General features: G+C 35.6%; 1 protein-coding gene and 3 long non-coding RNA genes across 4 annotated transcripts; all 4 read left to right on the top strand.

The window, feature by feature from the left end:
* Positions 1-149: 149 nt before the first annotated feature.
* Positions 150-14321, top strand: LOC124456524. The gene is made up of 4 exons (XR_006952328.1): positions 150-278; positions 932-1012; positions 2867-2974; positions 14134-14321. It is a non-coding gene; the product is annotated as an uncharacterized LOC124456524 (long non-coding RNA).
* Positions 6962-9223, top strand: LOC124456540. Its single transcript, XR_006952331.1, has 3 exons — positions 6962-8395; positions 8754-8818; positions 9065-9223. It is a non-coding gene; the product is annotated as an uncharacterized LOC124456540 (long non-coding RNA).
* A 5247-nt stretch (positions 14322-19568) lies between the features above and the next one.
* LOC124456032 (protein ANTAGONIST OF LIKE HETEROCHROMATIN PROTEIN 1-like) lies at positions 19569-21650 on the top strand. Its single transcript, XM_047006580.1, is given in 4 exon segments — positions 19569-20731; positions 20972-21076; positions 21177-21421; positions 21424-21650. Coding segments are annotated over 4 exon segments (1368 nt in total). The 5' UTR covers positions 19569-19889; the 3' UTR covers positions 21600-21650.
* Positions 21651-23005: 1355 nt separating this feature from the next.
* LOC124456531 lies at positions 23006-23586 on the top strand. Its single transcript, XR_006952329.1, has 2 exons — positions 23006-23222; positions 23335-23586. It is a non-coding gene; the product is annotated as an uncharacterized LOC124456531 (long non-coding RNA).

Below are 23586 nucleotides of genomic sequence, written 5' to 3'. Positions count from 1 at the left end.
ACGCGAAGCGGCAAATCAGCTTCTAAGTGGCTTCAGCCAAGTCTAGGCATTTGTATATTGAGTTAGCCTTCCAGTTATATTAGAGTTCATTGATGAATCATGGATAAAATTGAAATCGTCATGGTAACAATGACTTTCAAAAGAAAAAAATGTGGTAACCAAGAATTTGGAAGTGTAATACCGCTAAATTTATCTTTCTGATTCGAAAGTAAAACACTAAAACTTGGAGTAAGTTAGAAGACTTCATTACCGAATGGTGGCGGGTGGCGAATTTCAAGGTTTGTTTACTAGAGTTTGGACAAGATTTAGATGGCTCTTTGTGTTGTTAAAACTTTTGGTGAACCTTCTTGCCATTTGTAATTTTGTATGCTTAATTCGTCTTTCTCTCGTTTTTACGACTGTTCTTAGGTGTTCGCTGATATTTCACTACATATATTCAATTATATTGATTGGTTCAACAAATCAGCCGCTACTCTAAGGAGGATTGGGATTAATTTTTTTAAATAAACAAGATTATTTGTGGGTAAAATTTTCAATTGAAACAATTGGATGATGGATATTGATTTGCTTCCTAACAATTTAACTTCTCATTGAATTTTTGCTAGATTGTGGCATACTAAGCATCTTGCCAACACATGACTTGTTAATGAGTAGAACTTTGTTTAAGTGTAGGGATCTTCAATGAGTTTTATGTTGGATGAAATTATCTGTTTTGTAGTAAATTGTACTTCATATGTGGTTGTATTTTTTATTGCTGAATAAAGTTTGTTTTGTTTGCCAAAATTTTAGTTCAGAATCAATATATAAACATCCCCTTCACCATATCTGATTTACATGATGCCCATGCCACTTTTGTCATGGTGCTATTTGCTTGAAGATTCTTTAGTATTCTTTTTCCCCTACTGACATTTAAATGTACTTGTTTTTCCAGAGAGAACAAGCGTAATGTTTGTGATGTTTGGTTTGATACTGTAAACCAGTAGAAAAAGCAGCCATTTGTTCTTCTGTGCAAGTGAGGATGTTGAAATAATTTTGTCAATGTATTGTGGTATCATATGAAAAATCTTTGTGTATTTAAGTGGGTGGTGGTGGTGATGATGTCGAAACCAGGGGGGGAGTTTTGCACATTGTTATAAAACTTCAAAGGTGATCATCATATTAAAGTAATAATTTTTTACATTGGTTTGTGTATGCTCAACATGTTACCGGCTGTTTCTTAAGCTGTAGTATCATAAAAATTAAAAATAAAGTCTTTCATGTTCTCAATGGGCAATATTACAAAATGCCGGGATAATTAGACTCTTCTGTACTGGCACATTACTCTTTGGAATTGTTTCACTGGTAATTTGAAGTAATTAGCATTCAAGTACCATGTATTTCTGTCTACAGTGTTTCCCTTATTCTGATGAAGAAATATGCTCCAGGGTTTGGGGAGGGAGAACACTTTGTGGCATTACTTATATCATTTTCATTGCTGAAATATGGAATATTCACATGGAAGTCAACAGCCAAGCAACTATTATTTGAGGTTCATCAATACTTTTAAGAAATAAGTTCTATGTCTATCTAAAAACTGAAAAACTTTTTTTTAAGTATTTCAACCAAAATTCACATTGTGAAAGGGAATGACCATCTTAAGTATCATGCACTTGTATGTGAATAAATATATTCTATTCTTTCTGCACTGAAGATTGTTGAAGTATGTGGAAGCATCAATACAATGAACAATTTTGACATTGAGAAAGGGAAGTTTACCATATTCATTTTCTACCTCGTGTTAAACAAATGTTTGGGAATTGTTTGCTTTGGAAATTATTATTAAGATTATGAAAGTTTTTGATAGTGTGCTGTAATTTTGATCAGTGGCAGATTTACGGATAGTCATGCAGCTAATTTAAAGTTAAAATTGAGCACTTGAAGTAATTTTATACAGCAATACAAATTAAGCTCTTAAAGTAATTTACAAAGCAATAAAATAATAATACACTTGCTGTCACCCTACATCCTGTGCAACCAATGTAACAATTTACAATTATGTAAATGTTTACCATAACCTGGGTATTTGGTGCATCACGGTTTATTTACGTAAAATAGTTTTGTTTGGGCTCAGTGTATCACATCATCGTATCTTTATTTATACCTCAGGTAGTGCTAATGGTATACTTTTACTCATAAGCATGCACGCGTACGTTTTTAAAAAAAGAGATAAAAGAGCAATTATTTTGAAAGGCCGAATTATTTAAGTGATTTTTTGTTAGTGGGTGAACTTTTTTCTACTGTATGTGGGGAAAGGAGTAGTGTAAATGGTTAGAATCAACTGATATATTCCGAAATCTGAGCAATTTGACACGCATGAAATGTTTTATATTGTCACCCTTTCCCCCCCCCCTAAATTTTCTCTAGGGTTGAAGTAAATCGCTAGAAGCTACTGAAGTAATGCCTTGTTTCACATTCATGAAATGTCCCATGTAGTCATCTTTCCAATGTTTAAGCCATATGGCTTTTGAGAAATTTGTAAGAGCAATCTATGTTGGAATAGCACTTTTCTTAGCAAGTATGAAAGTACGTACTTGTGAAAGAAAAATGTTAAGAAAATGTAATGTTTTAAGCTTAAACGATTCTCTTATTCTCTTAGTAATTTGCACTTAGTTCCTGGTACTTGCATTTCCCTAGCCGCGGAAGTGCAAGTACTATGAGTTTATCTTCAAAGTCATCTGCAAATACCTAATTCAAAAATACAAGAGAAAAGCCATCATCAGATTATAGCGAACATTAATTATTTTTCTTTCGTGAAACACATGAAAGAATGGAAAACGTTACATGTTTATATAAATCAGTAACACCGTGCTATCACTGTTTTTTTTAGGAATGACCAGCAAATTGAAGTTGATAGTAAATGGCCATTTCATTGTACTTGCTTCGTCGAGTTCCTTTGTTGAGAGCTTCCATTCCAACGCCATGGGTATATGTAATCGTAAGTCAAACAATTTTCTCACTAATAGATATTTTGTGTAAAGTATTCGAGCTGTGTTTTTAATGGGAATTTACGCCATTTTAATCTATTCTACGCAGCTACAGCGAATTTTTCGAAGGCTATCAGGGAAGGGGGAATAGGGGAGGGGAATGGGGAAGGGAAAGGAAGGGAACGGGAAATAGATGGGGAATGAACGATAATGAGCGGGGAATAAATCAAATTATTTCAAAGTTTTTGAGAACTTTCGTCGTATAACATTTTAATGAAATATTTCAAGGCAATACTATTGTTGATATCAAAGCTGAAACCATAAATAACCAAATCCTCTCAAACCTGTCAGTCACAACTTAATGAATTGTACATTCAGCTATCCGGATTAAAAAAAGTTTTTCGAATTAGGCTAACCTAATTAAAGCAAACAGAGTAATCTAGTGTGATATTTAACAACGAAAGTTGTGAAGTTTGATATTTACAATGAAAGTTGTGTGAAAAGAAAGGCTTGAATGGTTGATTGAGTGTGTTAGATCAGTGTCTGTAAATCTTATAGAGCATACAATAGGCTCTCTTTTAGTGAAGTAGGTCAACATTTTTTCGAGCATAAAATGCTCAATCCTTAGCAACTTTACAAAGCCATTTTATAATGTTCACCAATCTTCTTCTGCCTATTAAAATTCATGAAAATAAGGCTGTAGAGAATCGTTAAAAATCGCAACAAACATCGTTATAAGGCGAAACATCTACAGTTTGTGTTGGAAAAGTCGTAGATACTGTTTACTAGCCAATAAAAGAGTCAGTTCGACCGTATTTATAATAATAACCAAATCACTTATGTCATTTTGGATTCATATATCTTATATAAGTACAACTAATAATCTAGTTTTGTCATTTGTAGTCTCCGTTCATTTCCAGTACATTCTCCGCTCATCCCCCGTCCATTCCCTGCTCATTCCCGTTCCCTTCCCCTTTTCCCTGTTCCCTGTTTTAAAGATGCGCAGCCAATTTTAGAAGTTGCGCGTCCGTCTGTGTTTAAAAAGGTTAGACATTAGCTAGTTGAATGCAATTGGCTTAGAATCTTCAGGAAACATTGTCATATTAAAATCTCATGTTAAAATATACAAATCTGCAAAACAACACGTTTCACAAGTACGCATGTTGTAATCTATTCACACGAAGGTACTCATGAGCTAGAAAAACATCCCTCAACAAACATTAAACGTTTGGAAACATGAATATATATATATGATAATGATAAGGATTCTCTGGATTTGTTTTAAATTTTTATTAAGCTTTCAACTCGGTGCTTCGAGCCTTCGTCAGAATGTGACAATATATTATTTACAAAGATTTTGTAGGCGTTTGGAGCGTCTGATTGGTTGGTTAGTAGTTGAGTTGATATTATTGGATGGTCTAAGATGCGTTGTCATGGTTTCGGGTGTATCGATTACGTTAATGACATTCGAGTGTTTTATTTTAGTCGTTGTGTTATTAGTTTGTTGTTTTGGTTTTGTCTTTAGTTGTGAATAGATGATGGGGATGTCAATATGTCTGTTAATTGTGTTGTTGTCTTTGCTGTACCATGCCTCTTTGAATTCTCGTGCGGTACCATGCCTCTTTGAATTCTCGTGCGTGAAATCCAGAGAATCCTTATCATTATCATAATATGCCTGGGTTACCAATTTTCAAATATATATATATATATATAAAAGATAAAAGTTTCTCCGGATTTTGAAAATCCGGAGAAACTTTATCTTTATATTCAATGCCTGGATTAAAAAAACTTATATATATATATATATATATATATATATATATATATATATATATATATATATATATATATATATATATATATATATATATGATATAGGAAGTTTATATGTTATGATTCTCCGTATAAAACAGTGCTCGACGCCCGAGAGCAGAGTTTAAATATGTGTAGTGACGTTGAAAAAAACCTTTGCACTGAGACATTTAAGTTTCACCACACAATAAGTAGGAAGAAAGGTTATTGCAATAAATCTTAACGTTTCATTGCTATTTCATGACAACATAAATAATATTACCATGAACTTTCATTCCAAAAATCAACATACCAAAGATGATGTTCAACAGGCTAAGTTCATTTTACAGTCAAATTAATTGCACCGAAAATTAAAAATGTATAGTTTACAGGTGATTTTCTAAAAAGTCAAGCTGTTATGGCTGCCAAAACGCACTTACGTATCTTAAAAACACAGTTTCATGAAAATGAAAATAAAGATTGTTGTCCAACAATAATCATGAACACAGTCCATAACCATATGTTTCCCCCTCATTCTCAATAAATATCTTTTTCTGGGTTTTTCTTTTGTTTCTTGTCTCTTGTCTTGCCAGCAATGCACCTTCTCTTGATTTTTTTCTGAAGTGCCAACTCCTGTTTTTATCTTCCCTTTGAACCGATAGCAAACAATATTTTCCTGGGTTCAAACCGCGCTTTCTCACGATGCTTGTTATACCGTGTGCACTATCATTAAAACAAGCAACAGCAACGGCACATGCTGTTTCTACAGATGCCAAACCAGCAAATTTTTCTTTGGAAGAAGGCTGCAGTCACTGAGCTCAAAGATTCATTTTTGTTCCGAGTTGCTCTAGCGAGACATCTCTTTTACAACTCGTCTCTTGTCAATGATACACAATAAACTTAGGCAAAAGTGTTTTATGTTCATAAGTCTGTTCCCTGTTTCTTTGTCTCTCTGCCAGCCACACCAAGAATCCTCTCCTTCAGGCCAAAACTCATGTTATGAATTTTCGGGAGACGAAACAGTCTGATATAAAATTGACCAAATCTGTCTTTTTTTATCCCTCCTTGTTTCCTTTGTTGTTCTTATTCTCTTGCCATAGTACGTGCTTTTGGAACAAGTCAATAAGATGGACTGTAAGTCTTTGTCTACCTCCAATACTCTTTCTATCACTCAGCTTTTTCCCTAGATAACTGTGCTTTAGATCTCTTACCCGTCTACCCATTTTTTTTCAACATGTCTAACACATTTTTCTTTGTCAATCGCAACTTCTTCACAAGGTTTGCTTGCTACCACACTTGCATGATTTTTTTAATCACCATCAGCAATCATTGTGACATAGAAATCAAACGTGAGAAAATCTCTGATGTTTCTTGAACTTCCATGCTGATGGATGAACTCTTGTGTATTTGATTGCAAAAATGATTGGCTTTCCACTGAAAATAATCTTGTAAAGACCTGTCTTCTTTATTTTCCCAGCAATTGTATTCGTGACAAAACTTTGACATAATGCTGTGATCAAGCAATTTTCCAGTTTTCCATGACAAAGCCGAGACAATACCACATAAAGGGAACTATGCCCTCTTTTCACCCATGTTCTATCAATTGTTATTGCTACAGTACCGCTTGCGTATTTCTTAACATACACACGCTACGCGTATCATGCCATAATAATTTGATTCGCGTATGATACATGTAACATATATACTGATTATGTATGCATGCGCAATCATCATTCGTCAAATGACGAATTATTCTATGGAACGAAGGGAAAATTATTTTACTATACGATGTACGTATAATACGCGATACTTTTTGCACGCAGTTTTCTTTTTATTTTACGGGTCTATGATGATACAAAGTGATAATAGAAAATTTTAATTATGAACCAATGTTTGATCATGCAAAGAGAAGGCAATAACAAAAATTGCAATGATTGTGCTACAATTGTCATCACATATTATATCGACAAGACATGGCTAAAAAATTTCCACACCCAATGCAAATGATCAATTTTACGCAATTTTCAACCGATTTTGAGGTCGAATTTTCCAAGAGAGTCCCTTTGTTTGATGTCCATATGCTTTTGTTAGGTAAACGAATGTCTGTTTTTTATAAATTTCTTACAGAACTTAATATTGTCATCTCACATCATATTTCTCTTGCACAAGTGTCTACATACGTATACAAGTGCTATTTTGTTGTAATCACTCGTTGCTAGAACTCTTCTATTACAAAATGTCATTATCCCTGCCAACTGTGCCTTGTTTAAAATGATCGTTTAAAACTTTAAATGCGGGTTTGCCTTAATTCAAATGAAAAGATCTACCTGAACAAGATGAAAATGGACCAGCATCTTTTGATTCTAATTCTAAATGCGAGCTATGGTTCAAGCCAAGAGCAAATTGGTGTGAACATGATATCAAATACTCGTGCTATTGAAATTACGTTAAAAACGTTGGTCAATGAAAAATGGTTTGTGTCGAAACAACTGCAATAATGCTGGAATGTGTCTGTTTTGATTTTTTACCATTTTCCTAACGGAAATTAATTCCCTCGAGGAAGTCATTTGGATTCCACATACACCGTTGACGAGTTTTCATCAAAGTTGCAGCTTAAGATTGCAAAAGATGTTATCTGTGAGTTACAACAATTGCATATTGTTGAATATATTGATAAATTCAGTACAGCGTGAATGAAAAATATTATATTGAATGCTTTAACGAAGACATACGAGACACAAATTACAACTTTACTGCTGAAAAAATGATATACGTACTCAAAATGTTTTAGTTCACATTACCGTATGCCGTATGTGGTTTATGGAATATTATTATCAGTAATTAACTAGAATGTTACTTCAAATAAAACTAACACTTATGTCAAGAATACGTCACCCTGATCTCAATAAAATAAAAGTAGAACTGATTGCCAATACACGAATGCGAGACATTGATCGGGGTACTCCAACGTTTTCGGTACGAGAAATCAAGATTTTGACTGAAGCTGGACAGATAATTCGCAACGCTTAATAATTAATCTTGACGAAGAGTTTCCCTTCTACTTCGATGTGAAAGATGCGCAGAAAATGGGTATGATCTAAGAGTACAGTTGAACTCAAATTTGCTGACAAACTACTTCAAAAACAGTGAAAGGCCCCCATAATTCAGTGAAATAACATCATTTGCACAGTTCTCAAGAATGGAACATGTTGCTGATAATTTTGTATGTGTGCATTTCTTTTTGTCCATTATCGTTTTCTGCCATGAATGTCATGGATTACGTTTTCAGTTTGTACCTTTGACTGTAAGTCAAAAACGCTGCCATCGAGAGTGCTGCCGGAATACATGCCTGTGGAAAAAAAATGAATATGAGGAATGAATGGTAGAAAAATGCCATCAATTCATGTTCTTTTTCTTGTGTAATTCTGGATCGTGTTCTTTTACGCTGATAATTCTGAGCGTGCTTAAACTGAAGTTGTCATGGCTGCAGAACTAGTTATCACAGACTTTCCTCACCTGGTTTTGCATTTTTTTTCTGGTGCACGTAAAAGTTAATGTTCATTTTTATATAATTGGTTGTGTTCAAGATTCAAAAGGTGTGGATTTTCAGATGGAAGCCGTCAGTCTATTGTAATTATGATGTAAGTGAAATAGAATTACGTATATAGAGTAATGTATTGCAAAACACACAAACCTTATTTAGTATGTTTGGGTGAAACTGGTTTTAGATGGCATTTAAATTGATTGAATAATTAAACGCATGCAATTATTAGCTACAAGTTATTTTTTCTAGATCTAATTCATATGATTTGTTACAAATGCATGATTTTTTGAACATCTATGCCAACACACTATAAATTTTTATCGTATTATTGTAAGTCGGCTATTGAATTGTACAACTATAATTTTGAATTTTCTTCATTTACGCGCAGAAATGAATGACCTATTTATATCAATTGCAGTATTTTTTCCATGTTTCGTATTTCTTGCCATTTTTAGATCAGCACCAAAGGCTGTAGCTTCGCCTGATTTACTTGAAGCCAATATGCATGAGGCATTTGCAGGTATTAATGTCCGAAAAGTTCATAAAATAAATTTATTAATATGTACTTATACCAATCCTCTCCCCCCAGCTTTTGTGAAGGATGTGAAAATAGTCAGTTCAAAAAATGATAGAGGACAAAAAAAATGCGTGCCAGCAAAATTATGAGTTTTTCTATCAAACACACAAAAGTCATTTTCAAACGTACACTCCCACAAGATTTTTTGCGATGTATGCCCTTAGTATGCTAATTTTTTTCTCCTTTTAGATCCAAATCCAGACGCTTCCACTGCTTAAAATGAAAGTTTTCCAGATAACAACGTTAAAGGCTGTACCACTATACGTTCGAATTCCGAAAAATGGCCATCTGGTGTTTTAAACATCCCAAAATCGTGTGCAGCGCAGAATAACGAAATAGTAATTGTTTCTAGTATCATAAACTTTGTGCCAAGTTATTGCTTTAAAGTGCGCCTTTCGCCTAAAATTTTATTTGCGAGAGTCAATTTTGGGTGTGATTTCTAATGTATTAGTGAAAAAAAATTTTAAGTTGACCACATCGTTCCATTTTATGGATGTTTAAAGTTGTCAAAAATGCTCGTTTTCATGGATGTTGTCGGTCGTATGGAAAATCTGAAATGACTTTTGTAACGTCATGCAAGGGACTACGCAACACAAATTATATATACCAATCACCTTTTATGACGTCAAAGTTTGGCAAGACACAGACTTATTACCGCGACGTGCAGGGTCCATTGAAAGGTAACATGAACTGCCATTCAATTCTTGTCTGTTTCATCAAATTGAATAATATTTTCACCTATACGTTAAACATAAGGCATAGTTTTAATATTGCAAATAAAAGTTTTTGCTGAAAGGGCCACTTAAATTTAGGTTCTCTCTCGAATTGGGAATTCCTGTTTCAGCTCATGTTCATAAATGCATGTTACATTCCGTTGAAAACAATGGATTTTAAACGAAGTGAAAAATGCATATTATGCAAATATATGAATATGAGTCTCTTCAACCATCAATCTTCCTATGCTTGTCGTATTGATGATGCATATGCTCTCTTATGCATGAATCATGAATATGTGAAGTTAAGATTGCTTTTTTAGTAGCTTTGCGAAATTTCAGCAGTGACTAAGGGGCTTAATGTTTGATAAAAACCTTCTTTGTGGAGAACAAATAATTATAAAATAACATAAGCAAAGTACGTGCTCTGATTGGTCGATGCCTCTGTTTTAATTTAAATTTAAAATTTATATTGCTGTCGTCAGTATGCTGTCGTGAGAATTTTTAACATGCCTAAGAGAAAAGACGATTTTTTGCTCAAATTGGCTTTTTGGAGTACATTTCTGGCAACGTTAATGCGAACTTTAATCAAGATTGTTCATTTTTCTAAACTTTAAAGTCAAAAACCTCGTTGTATGTCTACGTATTCGTGGTTCTGACTTCGTTGATTACTAAATTTACACTCTTTCGTTTAGGAGAATTTAGCTCTCATATTTCTTTTTGCTTAAGCTAGCAAGATCCCAAATAATACAGAATTTTTTTAATTTTGACGTATTTGTAAAAAACTGTATTTCTATTCTTTAAACCCTACTAAATCTAAAATCACAAGCAAAATTTACTTTTTGTAAGTCTATAGTAGGTTTTTTTCCACATAAAAAAACTATGTTCAGCTTTTACCCTCCTTAGCAACGAGTTTTTCCTTTAGTTACAGGGGCCTTATAGGTCTAAATTAGAAATATTACCATCTAAAATGATTTTATAACATATGTAGCCAAGAACTAAAAAATTACAAAAAACAGGCTAGAAAATGTCTGAGCAATTATTTTTAAAATTTCTACCACCAAACCTTACCTAAACATCCCAGGTACAAACTCAAAAAATTTCAGAACCTTAACTGTAAATCTCCCTGCGAAATTATGTTTAAGGACTACCCCTATTTTTTCAATATGTCGGCCATTTTTGTCACCCAATTACCAGAATTCCAGGAAAAAATTTGGCTGTATATATTTTATTAATAATATTTAAGTTTAGTTGCCAGGATTGGCTGGTTAAAAAATTTGACTGAAAAGGATCTTGCTATCTTAAATAAAGCTCACGACCCTACCCTCTTGTTGTTATTTTATAAAACATCTACAAACGGTTTCAAGTGTTAAGATGACCTATTCCAAACACTTGGGAATGTTCCTCGCGTTAAGAAAATCGGTGCAGATCACTCACCTTAGGCTCGTGTATCGCGCGCTTTGCTCAAGTCTCGCTTAATTCTCGTGTGTTTGGATCGGGCCATCCAAAAACGGTAACTGTTAGTAATTTGTTAATTCAGAGGTAATTGATAATTATAAAAAACATTGTTGAACAATGGTGGATAATTATCCACCAGCAGACGACGTATACAAAACATTGTTGAACGAAACACAAACACGACTAACTTATATGTTATTTTTGTGTGGTGATTTAGTTCCTAATGATTCCTTTTTCTAATGTTGTTTTTCTGTTGTGTTTTAGTTTCTAATGATTGCTATTTCAATGTGAAACATTATTTCAAATGGGAAACGAACTCGCAATTGATTTAAATCCACATTCGAATGCTAAGATAATGCCCGACCGACGAGCTCATCCACACATGAGAAAGCACCAAGAACGTTTCTAAAGATTGCCTCCAATGAAGAACTTTATTGTTACGCTGTTTGTGACGTCCTCAATGAAAATTTAGAGGGCATACGTTTTTGTATTGCCATTGGTCAAATACCCCGAAATCGACAACAGGCGTGTGGTCTATAGCGTTAAGGAAACAGTGAAATAAGCATAACGTATCACTGGAAGAATGCGTCAGGAAAACGTAGAGTAGACGATACTTGGTATCTTTTCTGAAATGAAAAAAAAATCAAACAAAGCGAGGCAAAAACCACGCGTACATACGTAATGGCGTTTGGAACAGATGATGAGAAAGCATTAGAAAATGCATTTGGCAACAATTTGAATTGTACCACTTATTTACTTGTCGAGCAAGAAACTCATCGATAGAAGAACAATGCAGTGGTTCCTCGAATGAACAATGCAAGCTCCCTAACAAACACTAAATATGCGTCGTCCATTAAGTATGCACAAGGTGACCTACTTTTTGCTTCCAATCAACCATTTTATCCATTTGCACAATAAGCAACGGTTGATAATATTGGACCTCAAATACTGGTTATAATATTGGACCTCTTTTCGATCTACTTTTTTTATCTCAACCTTCGAATTACATATCTTCAAGCCTCTGACACAATCGCGAAAAACCTTTTGGAAAATTGTCTTTCAATTACACCCTCGTGTTTTTGGTGCCAAAGCTATCACGAACAAGGCAGTTTTGTTGGCAGTCCACCCAACGATCTCGTTATTGTATCTAATATGAAAAGATCGTGACGTTTATAAGGAGAAGTCTTTCATTAGGAAGAAAATGTTTATTTCCACTGCCCATCGACTTGTTTTAGGTTAAAGCAACCATACTTTCTTTATGTTTACATTATTATTTCTTTGTTTGTACCTTTTTATCCATCTTTTTGTCTACCTTAGTGTCTAAGTGTGTATCTACCTTTGCGTTTACTTTTGTATCTACCTTCATGTGTATCTTTTTGTCTACCTTTTTGTCTAACTTTGTGTCTAGTTTTGTGTCTAATTTTGAATACACGTTTATGTCTATCTTTGTTTTATACATGTCTTAGTAGATCAAGGGACATTTATTAGACAAACACTGGGCAACCTTGCTATTCATTAGGAAGGTGTGTTTATTCAGTTTCTTCAAATGTAGAACTAAAGGTTGAACTAAAAATAAGACAATCATACTAAAATTTTGTTAAGGGAAAAAAGACTTCAAAACATATTGAAAAATGTTCATTGCAACCATTGACAACTTGTTTGCGTTTGCATTGTCTACACTCTTTCCATGTCTAGTCTATATAATATTCGGTGACAGTTTACCACTTCAAAACTTCCACATTTTTTTTCAACTATTGCAATTTTGCTATATTCTTCTGTTCGCAAAATACAACACTAGGTCGTGATTGGAATTGTCTGCTATCACTCGTTATCATTATAGACCAATTTACTGCAAAATAAAATTTTAAATGACTAACACTACTAGGCATATCATATTGTTTGAACTTTTGAATTTTACTGTACCACTTTAGCAGTGGAGTAGCTTGACAAAAACAACTGGTTGGGCTATAGCGAGAACAAACATGAAGTTCTAGTACATTTGATGGTAACATAAGTCGTCTGTGCCACCTGTTATGTTAGCTTCATTGTGCGAATTTGATATTTCATGCTTTTGGCAATCGCCCAGTAAATGATGCATGTTGACATAATCAATTTGGTTCAATGTACTGGACTTTAGACAAAGTAGTAAATAAAGGGAATAAAATAACAGCTTTTTCTCCACAGTAGCGCACAACCTATCTTTCTTTTCACACGAAGATTGTTGGAACCCTTTATATCTCGTTTTCAGTGTGAGCGTAGGAGTTGGCCGTGGCTATAAACAATATTTTCTACTCTATAGCGTTACGTGAACTGACAATCCTTCGTACAAGCTCAGAAACGATATCATGTTTAACATGATATCGTTTAATATGTTTAATATCATAAATGATACCTTTTTGGAAAGTTCAGAACATAATCTAGTGCCTGACGCTTTTTGTTAGATCCTCTTAAAAAAAGTATTGACGAAAATCTAAATTTTACCACAACTTCCACACTAATTAGTATGCAAATGTATTATAAATATCACTCATAAAAAGAATAAAAACGTCAGGGACTAGATTAACGGATTTTCTATCTCCTTGTCAAAGTTCAATTCTCTACCTCAAATTTTAAGAAAATTATGATGTCACATATATTGCTCACTGTAGTAAAATCCCTAATTGCGTTCGACTATTAATAGCTAAACAAACGGCCATCTTGAAGCTGTTTCTAAATATTTAGGTATTTTTGTACCGACCTAAAAATAATTAAACAGCTGACCTGAGACTTTACATCAAATACACGAGTTTGATTATGCGACTACTTGTATAAGTGACAATTTATAGCTACTTTTGGAAGAAATGCTCAGAAAAAATAAAATCCAAATACTAAGCCAAATTTTTAGTGATTTTGCTACTTTCTTGTTCTCTAGGACAGCTTGTGGGGGGGAGGGGGGGGTGGGTGGGGGTGGCAATCATACTCATATGCCAGTCTAATTTCTTTTCAAAACAATTTCCCTTTCAAAACAAATCAGCCTGGCATGCAGAATATGTGAATATGGTCCCCTTTAATTACATCAGTTGTACACATCTTTATTCTTTCTTCCAGTAGGAGAAACGCATGGAAGGAGACCAATCGCAGCATTTCTTTTCTCTTCATCTATAAAATAGTTTATAAATAAAAGTCAGTGTTTTTGGACTTTAGATGAAGAAAGTATTTCATGTATTACATATGTTTCATGCACATGTAACTGTTTTTGCAATTTTCACCGGAATTCAGGTTTCTTGTATATTCAAGTATTTGTCCATTTTTCTGTTTGTGTATCTGCGTAACAAATTTTCTCCACTATTTCTGGTGTACATCGCAGAAGAAGATTATTCGCGACATCTGGATACAATGTTGCAAAGTCTATTTCAACCTGAATAAATTTTCGAAAAACTTTTGGTTAGCCGTACAAGATGATGTATAAGTCATGAAAAATGCCATTTTTTTATCCCTCTATGCACCACGCTGTTGACGAGAGCTTAGAGAAGTGAGCACCCCTGTGCACCCCTCCCATAAATCCACCGCTGGAACTCTGTAAATGGTCAGACTTAATTGAATACACATACCAACTTCCTTATTAGGTTTTTGCAACAGCATGGCCTCCATCTCTGACATCAATATTTTTATGTGTTTGTTGTCACTATTGCCTGCCCATTTCATTACATTTTGAACCATATTATTGTAATGGATAACCATGTTGCTGACTGCATTTTGGTCTGCCAAAATTCGACCAAATTCTGCTTTTACCTATTCCAGTTGCAAAAATACAAGTTACAAAAAACAGCAAGTTTACTGCAAAAGATGTCAACTACAGCTGGTAAAATTAGCTGCCCCCATGATTTTGAGGATAGTTCTATGCAATAGTTCTGTTCAAAAAATATTTATTCTTACCTCTGAAAGAAGCTGAAGAGCTGGATACTCAGTCAGTAGTTCATTCAACACTTTTGGTTCATTTATAAATTTTTGGCTCCGGTATGGGTAGATCAACTCCATGAGCTCTTTAATTAGTCTATATCTTTTGTTTGTTTTCGTCATCTCGGTTACCATGGCTTTTTTATGTTCTTCACACGTTTCTGCAGTCTCGCCATTATCCATATCATAAACATCATACATCTTACGTCTTGTCATTTTTGTTTCTGGCTGCTTTTGTGTAGTTTGAGACACACAAACAGATCTTGTTGTTGAATTTGTCTTCTTTCTACGCATGTTTTTGAATAGATTAGTGATTGCTTTCAACCATGACCTCTGTAACGAAGAAAGTTCATGCTACACATTATAAGAGATAGCGAGCAAAGCTATAGGATTTCTTCTAAAGATTATCTTATGCATTAAATAATATGAATATGACTTACTGTACCAGCTCCAAGTGAATCGACAAGAAAAGTATATTTTTCTACAATCATGGACGCCACTCTTTGTTTTTCTTCTCTGGATGGAAACATTGTATGAGCTTTAATAGAAGAACAAATGTCCCTAGTAAACTCATCCCTAAGGTTTCCATTAAGTTTTCCTCCTTGCAGTGCTTCATTCACTCATGGCCTACTCAAATTTACACGGCCTGATATCTTGCCATAGCAAGGCCAAAAATGCAAGGCCATTAAGGCATTCACGATTTCTAAATGATTTCGACTTCTAACACTTATATGCGAAATCGGATTGGAGTATATACTAGAGATCAAGTGTCTCAGAGACAAACAAGACATTTGCATGCTGAAATTGAAACAAAAACTCGAGTTGAAAGTAGATGCCTTTTAAAAAACGCAGTCTCGGTTAATATAAATAAAATTACATCAATTGCCTTTGCTTACATCAATTACATCAATTGCCATTAGTTGCTTTGCTTTAGTGCAACAACTCGGTCTTTGACAATAGTCTCTGTTCGCCTTTTCCTCTTATTGCCGATATCTTCGTGCTGTTCGCAGACGAACCCTTCGTTACACAAAACGGTTTTCAAAAGATCCTCCGCAACAAATCGCGATGGCAAGCTAGAGTCTTGAATAATATTTGCTGCTGCATTCAGTACAGCAAATCCATGAGCAACAAAATTACCCAACGCAGCAGATGGTTCCTTCAATCCGCCACGAGAAAGTAACTGCACATATGGCGAAACACCGTTATATGAAATCTCTTCTTTCCCCAATTAGATTCGTTGCATATACATTCATAATGTTTATCTCCAGATTCTCCCACTGTATTTTTGTGCATATGACCCGTCCTTCATTGTCCTGTTTAGTTTCTGCTATTTCCCCGTGAAAAAGAGGGTGAAGTAGAATTCCCACCCCTCTGCTAAAATTTGTCCCTGGGTTCAAAGCTGTTTTCTCTTTCCATTGTCTTGTCCATATATCCCGTTCTTCTTCCTTGTTCAAATGCGTTTCTTGTAGTAGGTAAATGTCTGCTCTTCTATTTTCCAAAAAGTCAAATTTTTTTGTTCTTTTGTGTTTTCCTGATATTCCATTAACGTTTAGGGTCATTATCTTTATGTCCGCTATTGTGAAGTTTGTTGTAAACTAATCGATTACGTCCTCCCGCCGTTACTATGGAGTGTTTAGGTTTCTTTTTCTTCCGTCTTTTAGAGGAGGGCGATTGGTCAACTCTGGGTTTCATGTATGCTGTACCTCCATCAGGGGTTTCACCGGTTTTCAGTTTCTTTTGTGGGCAATCGTCTGGTTCTTTCGTTTCTTTGGTCTTGGTTTGTTCTTCATCCGTATTTTGCTCGTTGTCAGTTGATGTTTCGTTCATCATGGTTTGTTCGTTTTCCGTAGGATCTTTGTTCTCTTGTTCTTTGTTATTATTGTCTTGTGTTTCGTTTGGTTGTACCTCATCTGGGTTGGTTTCTCCCCAGTTGGAGGCTTCGTCTTCCTCATATTCCTTATTAAAGGCGTTTCCATACGTTTTCTCTTGTGGTATTCTCCGTTTCACTCATCGTTTCGTCTTGATCCTGTGGTTCAACATGATTGTCGTGTTTCTCGTTGGCCATCTCGTTGTTCGTGTCGTTTAAACTAGGAAATGATTTCTCATAGTGCGGGCATTCGGATTGCTCATGTCCTTTCTCGTGACATATAAAGCATCTTCGCTCGGGACATTGCCCCTTTGTATGATCGGGGCTACCGCAAATACGGCAAACGCGACCTGCCTTACAATCTTTCGCTTCGTGTCCCGTTTGACCACAATTTCTACAGGTTTTGACTTGTCCTGTGTATGAGGTACGTACGTGGTAGCGTCCAGCATAAATAAATGACGGAATGGGCCGTGTTATCCTCGAAAAAATGGCAGTTTTTACTCCCGTCTTGATGCCGCTTGTCCGGTCAAAGTCCTCGCGTATGGCGATCAGTTGACCGTGAACTTCAAGTGATTGTTTCAATATATTAATGTTTGTATCGATCGGATAACCAAAAATCTTCACATATGTGTTCTTAGGTCGACCATAAATGTCATTGCTTAATAATTTGTAGGTCTTGCCATATAACTCAAAGTCTTTATTCACATATTTCTGTCGCGTTCCTCGATTATAAAATACAACAAACCATTCTAGCACTTCAATTTCGTCGCGGCTAATCCAGCAATTTACTAAGCTTTCAAAAAGCTGTATACGAACAAGCGTTGGTCCACCTACCGTAGATTCTTCTGGTAGTTCCAAAATTGCTTGCAACGATCCCGGTCTTGCCAAAAGTTAAGAAAATAACCGCCGAAGCGGATTTTCTCGTCTAAGCAAAACGACGCGTTACCACGTGGCAATTATATTTTTGCCGATATCTTCGCTTTTCCTCGCTCAAATCCAATGAAAAAGGTACCAAAATGATCCTGGCTTACTTAGTCGTTTGATTTTACATCAATTGACGCAGTTAATTTGCTTTTAACACGTTAATTTGCTTTTAACACGTTAATTTTTCGATTTTCTCGAGAGCGCGTTGAATGACTGATTGAAAATTCAATGACCTTGCATTTGTGGCCTTGCTATGGCAAGATATCAGGCCGTGTAAATTTGAGTAGGCCATGATTCACTCTTGGAGAAAACTGTAAAATACAAAAGATAAATTTTAACATTAGAATGTGAGGTATATTATTTAACATACAGAAATAGGAAGTTTAAAATCTTTTATCCAGTTCTTGTTCGGTTTCCTTTCTTCCACAAGTACAAAACATGGTGAAGGTTGATCACTCTTTTCAGATGCTATGGTATGTCGAGGTGTACTGGATGTTGTAGGTGAGGGTGTGCCTGTTGACAAATGAGCTTCTTCAATTGACGCTGAAGAATTGCTGACATTGTCATTTATGGCAAAGGAATGACTAGTGGATAAAGCGATCTTCTGGGTGGATGGTTCAATGGTGGATGGAACATTTCTTACTGGTAGAAACTTGTCCAAGTTGTTAATCGTTGCCAATACATTTTTGATTCGTATAACTTGCCATCCTTTTATGCCACATGCCTTCAACAGCTCATCAGATGTATTGTTTAAAATACCAGCTGAATCAAACTATTCAAGTACAAAAAATCAAAATTAAATTAAAAAGATTTATATATATGTTAATGACTGAGCGAGAGGTTCGTACAGGAGGATACTGGTCGAGTTGTTTTTTCGCTTGTGCGGACCGAGACTTTGGGGAGGTCCATTCAAGCGAAAAAAGAACAGCCATTTGATGTTTGGATTGGCTTTGACCAATCAGAACGCGCGTGAAATAAATGTAAAAATACTTTCCAGAGGTCCCAAACGGCCCGAGGCCAAAGGCCGTTTTTGATGTCGAGAGGAACTATTCTTCTATTCGGACCGAAATATAAACGGTAAATAACGTATTTATTTTTTGTAAAGCGGTTATGGCCGTTGTGCCATAATGTAATCTTGAATTTCATGCGTAAAACTTTCGTTCCTTTCATCCATGTTTACGTTTTCTGCTATATTTTCGCTAACATTTTCCACGATATTTCCAAGCTCGTCGGCATAGCAAAACACGATTTCCGAGTGAATTTTTTTAAATTACTAAAACAGCTTAATTTATTGCCAGGATTCCGCGGACCGGAGTAAAAAAAATGAAGTCATTTATTCGAACATCAACTTAGCATGCTGCAATAATAATGATTTGGTATTTTTACTTCATAGGGCCTGTTCACACTTAGCTCGCTTTAAGATCGATCCGAGAAGATCGATCTGAGATCGATCTTGTGAATGACCAAGCTCAATTTTGTGAGCGTTCACGCCAAAACGTAAGCCGAGCTAGTTTCCTTGACAACAATGTGCAATATTTAAGGCTGAAACACACTAGGCAGTCGCTTTAGTCGCGCGTCTAAAACTACCGCTTTGCGTGGTTACTAAGCTAGTAGCGTAGTCGCGTCAGCTAGTCGCTTTGAAAGTTCAACATGTTGAACTTTTGACTTTGGTCGCTTCAGTCTCTTTACACTGATTGGCCAATAGATACATTTTAACTTCCTAAATGCATATCATATTTCCTGTCATAAGCATCATACGAAATTTTTAGATTATACCTTGGAAAACGAAGGCAATATATAGTGAATTCCCACTGGAATCTTTCAGTTTTTATATGACTTATCAAATAGGGACAATAGGAGCTACAAACTGGAACCCTAATGCACAACGTAAATGCACAGAATAGGATTATCCACGATATACGCGTAATGTGCTATGATCATATTGGCGTGTTTTAACTGGCTTGTTCTCTTTTCTCCACATAGTAGTTTGTACTGAGTAAATATTCATATATTAGTAGCTATAATAAAGGCCAAAATAAAAAGTTTAAGTGATATCTGTGTCTGTAACAAACTAAAATCACCGCCATGTTCAATAGACGCCACGATAAATGTCGCGATGGTCGCTGCATGTGTGTTTCTAGCGTTCAAGCGACTGACGCGTGCGCATCAATTCGCTTTGGACGCGCGACTGAAGCGACTGCCCAGTGTGTTTCAGCCTTTATATTATTGCAATCCAAATATGGCGGACGAAGTGATCGCAACCATTTTCAATATTACATCTGAATACCACAAAAAAATGCGAATGCGTCGTGAAAGAAGAAAGAAATATTTTTTGAAACTGAGAAAGCAGCGAAGTAAAAGAAGGGACGGCCAGTTTTATTTTTGGTTTATTGGCGCTCTAGGAAATAAATTAATGAGTGAAAGACGTTTCTGGGTGGATGCAAGTAAAGGCACCGGTTTGTTCTGGGAAAAAACTATCGATTTGTGGAAAGATGATGGGTTGTGGCTAGAAAATTGTCGTATGTTTAAGGGAACATTCGATTTCATTTGCGACAAGATCAATGACACTCTTTTGCGAGAAGATACAAATTTCAGAAAGGCTATCCCTGTGCCAAAAAGAGTAGGAATTTGTCTTTGGCATTCGGCTACCAATGAAGATTTGCGTTCTTTAGCTTGGCGTTTTGGTATAGGAAAAAGTACAGCCTGTGAAATCGTGAACGAGGTTTGCCAAGCTATTGTTGACGTGTTACTGCGTCTTGTTATCAAATGGCCAACGGGCGATAGACTGCAGAGTATCGTTGATGCCTTTCTAACAACATGGGGCTTCCCTCAATGCGCTGGAGCCATTGATGGCACTCATATTCAAATTGTAGCACCTTCAAATTCTGCACAAGATTACTACAATCGAAAAGGATTCTACTCTATTGTTCTCCAAGCTGTTGTTGATCATCAATACAGGTACCAAAACGTACGGCTTTTGTCAAGGTTGACTTAATAATTTTTGCCTCCCTGTTATGCAACTGACATTTTCACCTTCTAACAATTTTAGATCCCATGGGGAGTTTAACAGTGACTGATGTAAAATAGGTTTCTTATTAATTTAGACATGTGTTTCAACTAGTTGAGTAAGTAAGTTACACAAAGTGAATTAAATTACACACACTTAAAAGTAAAAATATATATTTAAAAATTTTGAAGATTCACTGACATTTGCATAAAGTGGCCAGGTCGAGTCCATGATGCAAGAGTTTTGTCAAACTCGGGAGTGTTTGCAAAGCTGAAGCAGGAAAACTTTTCCCAAATGTAAGTTTTCTGTTCTTATAATAAAAGCTTATCTTAGGTCAGAGGCAAATTTTACTGCATTTTGATAATAGCCACTAGAAAATTCATGGTCTTGATATACTTTGGGAGGAAAAGAGATATGTGGTTGCAATGTACCATTCATGCTTGTTGGTGATCCAGCATATCCACTGTTTCCATGGTTGATGAAGAGGCATCCTAACGATGGCAATCTCAGTCCTGCTCAAAAGAAATTTAATTACTACATAAGTCGAGCAAGGCAAGTCGTGGATTGTGCATTTGGCCGTTTAAAAAACAGATTCAGATGCCTACTTAACAAGAATTATACAAATTTAGATCATTTGCGTATAAAATTGCAGCATGTTGTGTTGTACACAATATTTGTGAGAGTAGAGCTGACAAACTTTTTGCAGATTATGTTGAACTTATTCCTGATGATGAAATTTCAGAATTTGTTTTACAGAATACAGACACAAGTGCAGAGCAAATTAGAAATTCTTTAACTGAGTTTTTGATAACACAATAAGCTGATGATAGCTAAATTACTCATGTTCTTAAATTAAATCAAAGTTTGTAATATGTTTGTTGACTTTCAGCATCATGATGAACATTGTAGAATGGTTGTTGCACAGGCTGAGACCTCATTGCTATTGCATTTGCAAGAAGTGACATTGACTCCTTATAAACATTAAGCTCTTCCTTTCGCAACTCTCGCTCTTTTTCTGCTTCTTTTTTCATTTCTTACAAAAACATTTCATTGGACTCCGTGAGATATTTGTTGTGCTCTTTCATTGCATTCTCGAATGCCACTTGCATGCTGGAGGGCTTTGCCTTTCCCCTTGGTATTCTTTTGCTTGGCACTGATTTGTTTTCATATTGAGATGGTAGGGATTCCTCATTTTCTTCAATAGGTAACTTCTCATCTGCGTTACTGACTTCTACATATTATATCTCATAAATGTTACGACGTAATAAAACAAAATATAGTACACACATGCAATGCTCTACTGTTCACCGGCTTAAATGTAATCGCAATATGGGCAAATAAATCTGTCATCATCAGCGTATACTGCAGTGCTGTTTCCAACATGGGCTCCTGCTGTCCTAAGCTCCACAAACTCATTGCACTGAGGACATTTTTTTCAATGATTCTCCCATGTCCGTATTTTCTTTTGAAAAAAACCCACTCGATATCAACTCATCCACGATAACTTACCATCATCATCATGCACGTTAATGCTTTTTATTTCAGCTTCAGCTGATGAACACGTTGATTCATCAGATGTATCGATGACGTTTTTTAGACCCCTTGCTTCTGGTCTGTCACCAAAGAAACTGTCCATAACGTTAAAGAAGTTAAAGAATTTAGGTTCCTTACCTCTCCCAGCTCATGATCGTGATAATGTGTCTTTAAACTTTTTGTATTCAGATTTCATATGCTTAAATTTAGTTCTACATTGCGTCCAATCACGATCTATCCCTTTTTTTTTCATTATAATGCTGATTTTTTTATAAATATCAGCGTTTTATTGGGTACCTTTCAACTTTTGTTGAATTTCTTCTGTACCGTACGCTGAGAGGAGGGCTAAACAGTCTTTTTCTGACCAAACCTCTCGTTTTTGCGCCATTTTCCAAGCTTTTTTCTCTGTTTTGACTTTAAATTTTGAGAAAAATATCTGCGTTTTTGCGGAAACGGCATGGGAGCGAAACTGTTCCATCGAAATAAGCTCACTTACGTTCACATATAAACCGAATCGATCTCAGATCGATCTCAGACCACCTTTCGAAGCGAGCTGACTGAGATCGATCTGAGATCGATCTTTGGGGTTCTTCCCAAGGGAAAATAATTTGAGCAAATTAAAGTACCTTGTGCACCAATATGTATAAGGTAATTTTTGCGCATTTATTAGTAATTTATATGGACGCCGTGCGTGACCGCGCGCTCGGCCCAATGTTTTTGCACCCCCTGCAATAGTGACCTTAAGATTTAACGACGCGTTCATCTACAACGCGAGCGGAAATGAATTTTAAACCAATGCGCATGTGCGTGAGTCGTTGAGTTTTGTCGTGCTTCTACAACGCGGCGTCTTTGCTTAATCCCACGTCGTCCTATATCGAAGGTGGAATTTTTCACAAAAAAAGTTTTAAAGTAAGTATTTCAGCTTTTAATTCACCTGTTATAATTGTCTGTAGAGTCTGGTGTGTGATTGATGTGTTGATATTTATCTGTGAGTAAAATATGTTTACATTTTTCCTTTTAGCAAGGCAAGAAAATGGCAGAACAGTTTTCATCAGCATCAAGTGATTGCTCATCAATCATGATGTCGAACTGTGCAAAGAAGTTGTTGTGTCAAGACTTTTTGAAACAAGAAAAAAATCCCTTGAAAGAGGGAAGGTGTGGGAAGCCGTTGCTAGGAAGTTAGAGCAACATGACCACATTTGCTTTCGTGTTGACCAGCGTGCAGTAAGAGACAGAGTGCGAAAATTGCTTGCAAACTATTGCAAGAAAGAAA

The sequence above is a fragment of the Xenia sp. Carnegie-2017 genome, unplaced genomic scaffold (assembly GCF_021976095.1).
Source record: "Xenia sp. Carnegie-2017 unplaced genomic scaffold, XeniaSp_v1 HiC_scaffold_13, whole genome shotgun sequence".
Lineage (NCBI taxonomy): Eukaryota > Metazoa > Cnidaria > Anthozoa > Malacalcyonacea > Xeniidae > Xenia > Xenia sp. Carnegie-2017.
This window is presented reverse-complemented; position numbering and strand designations above follow the sequence as displayed.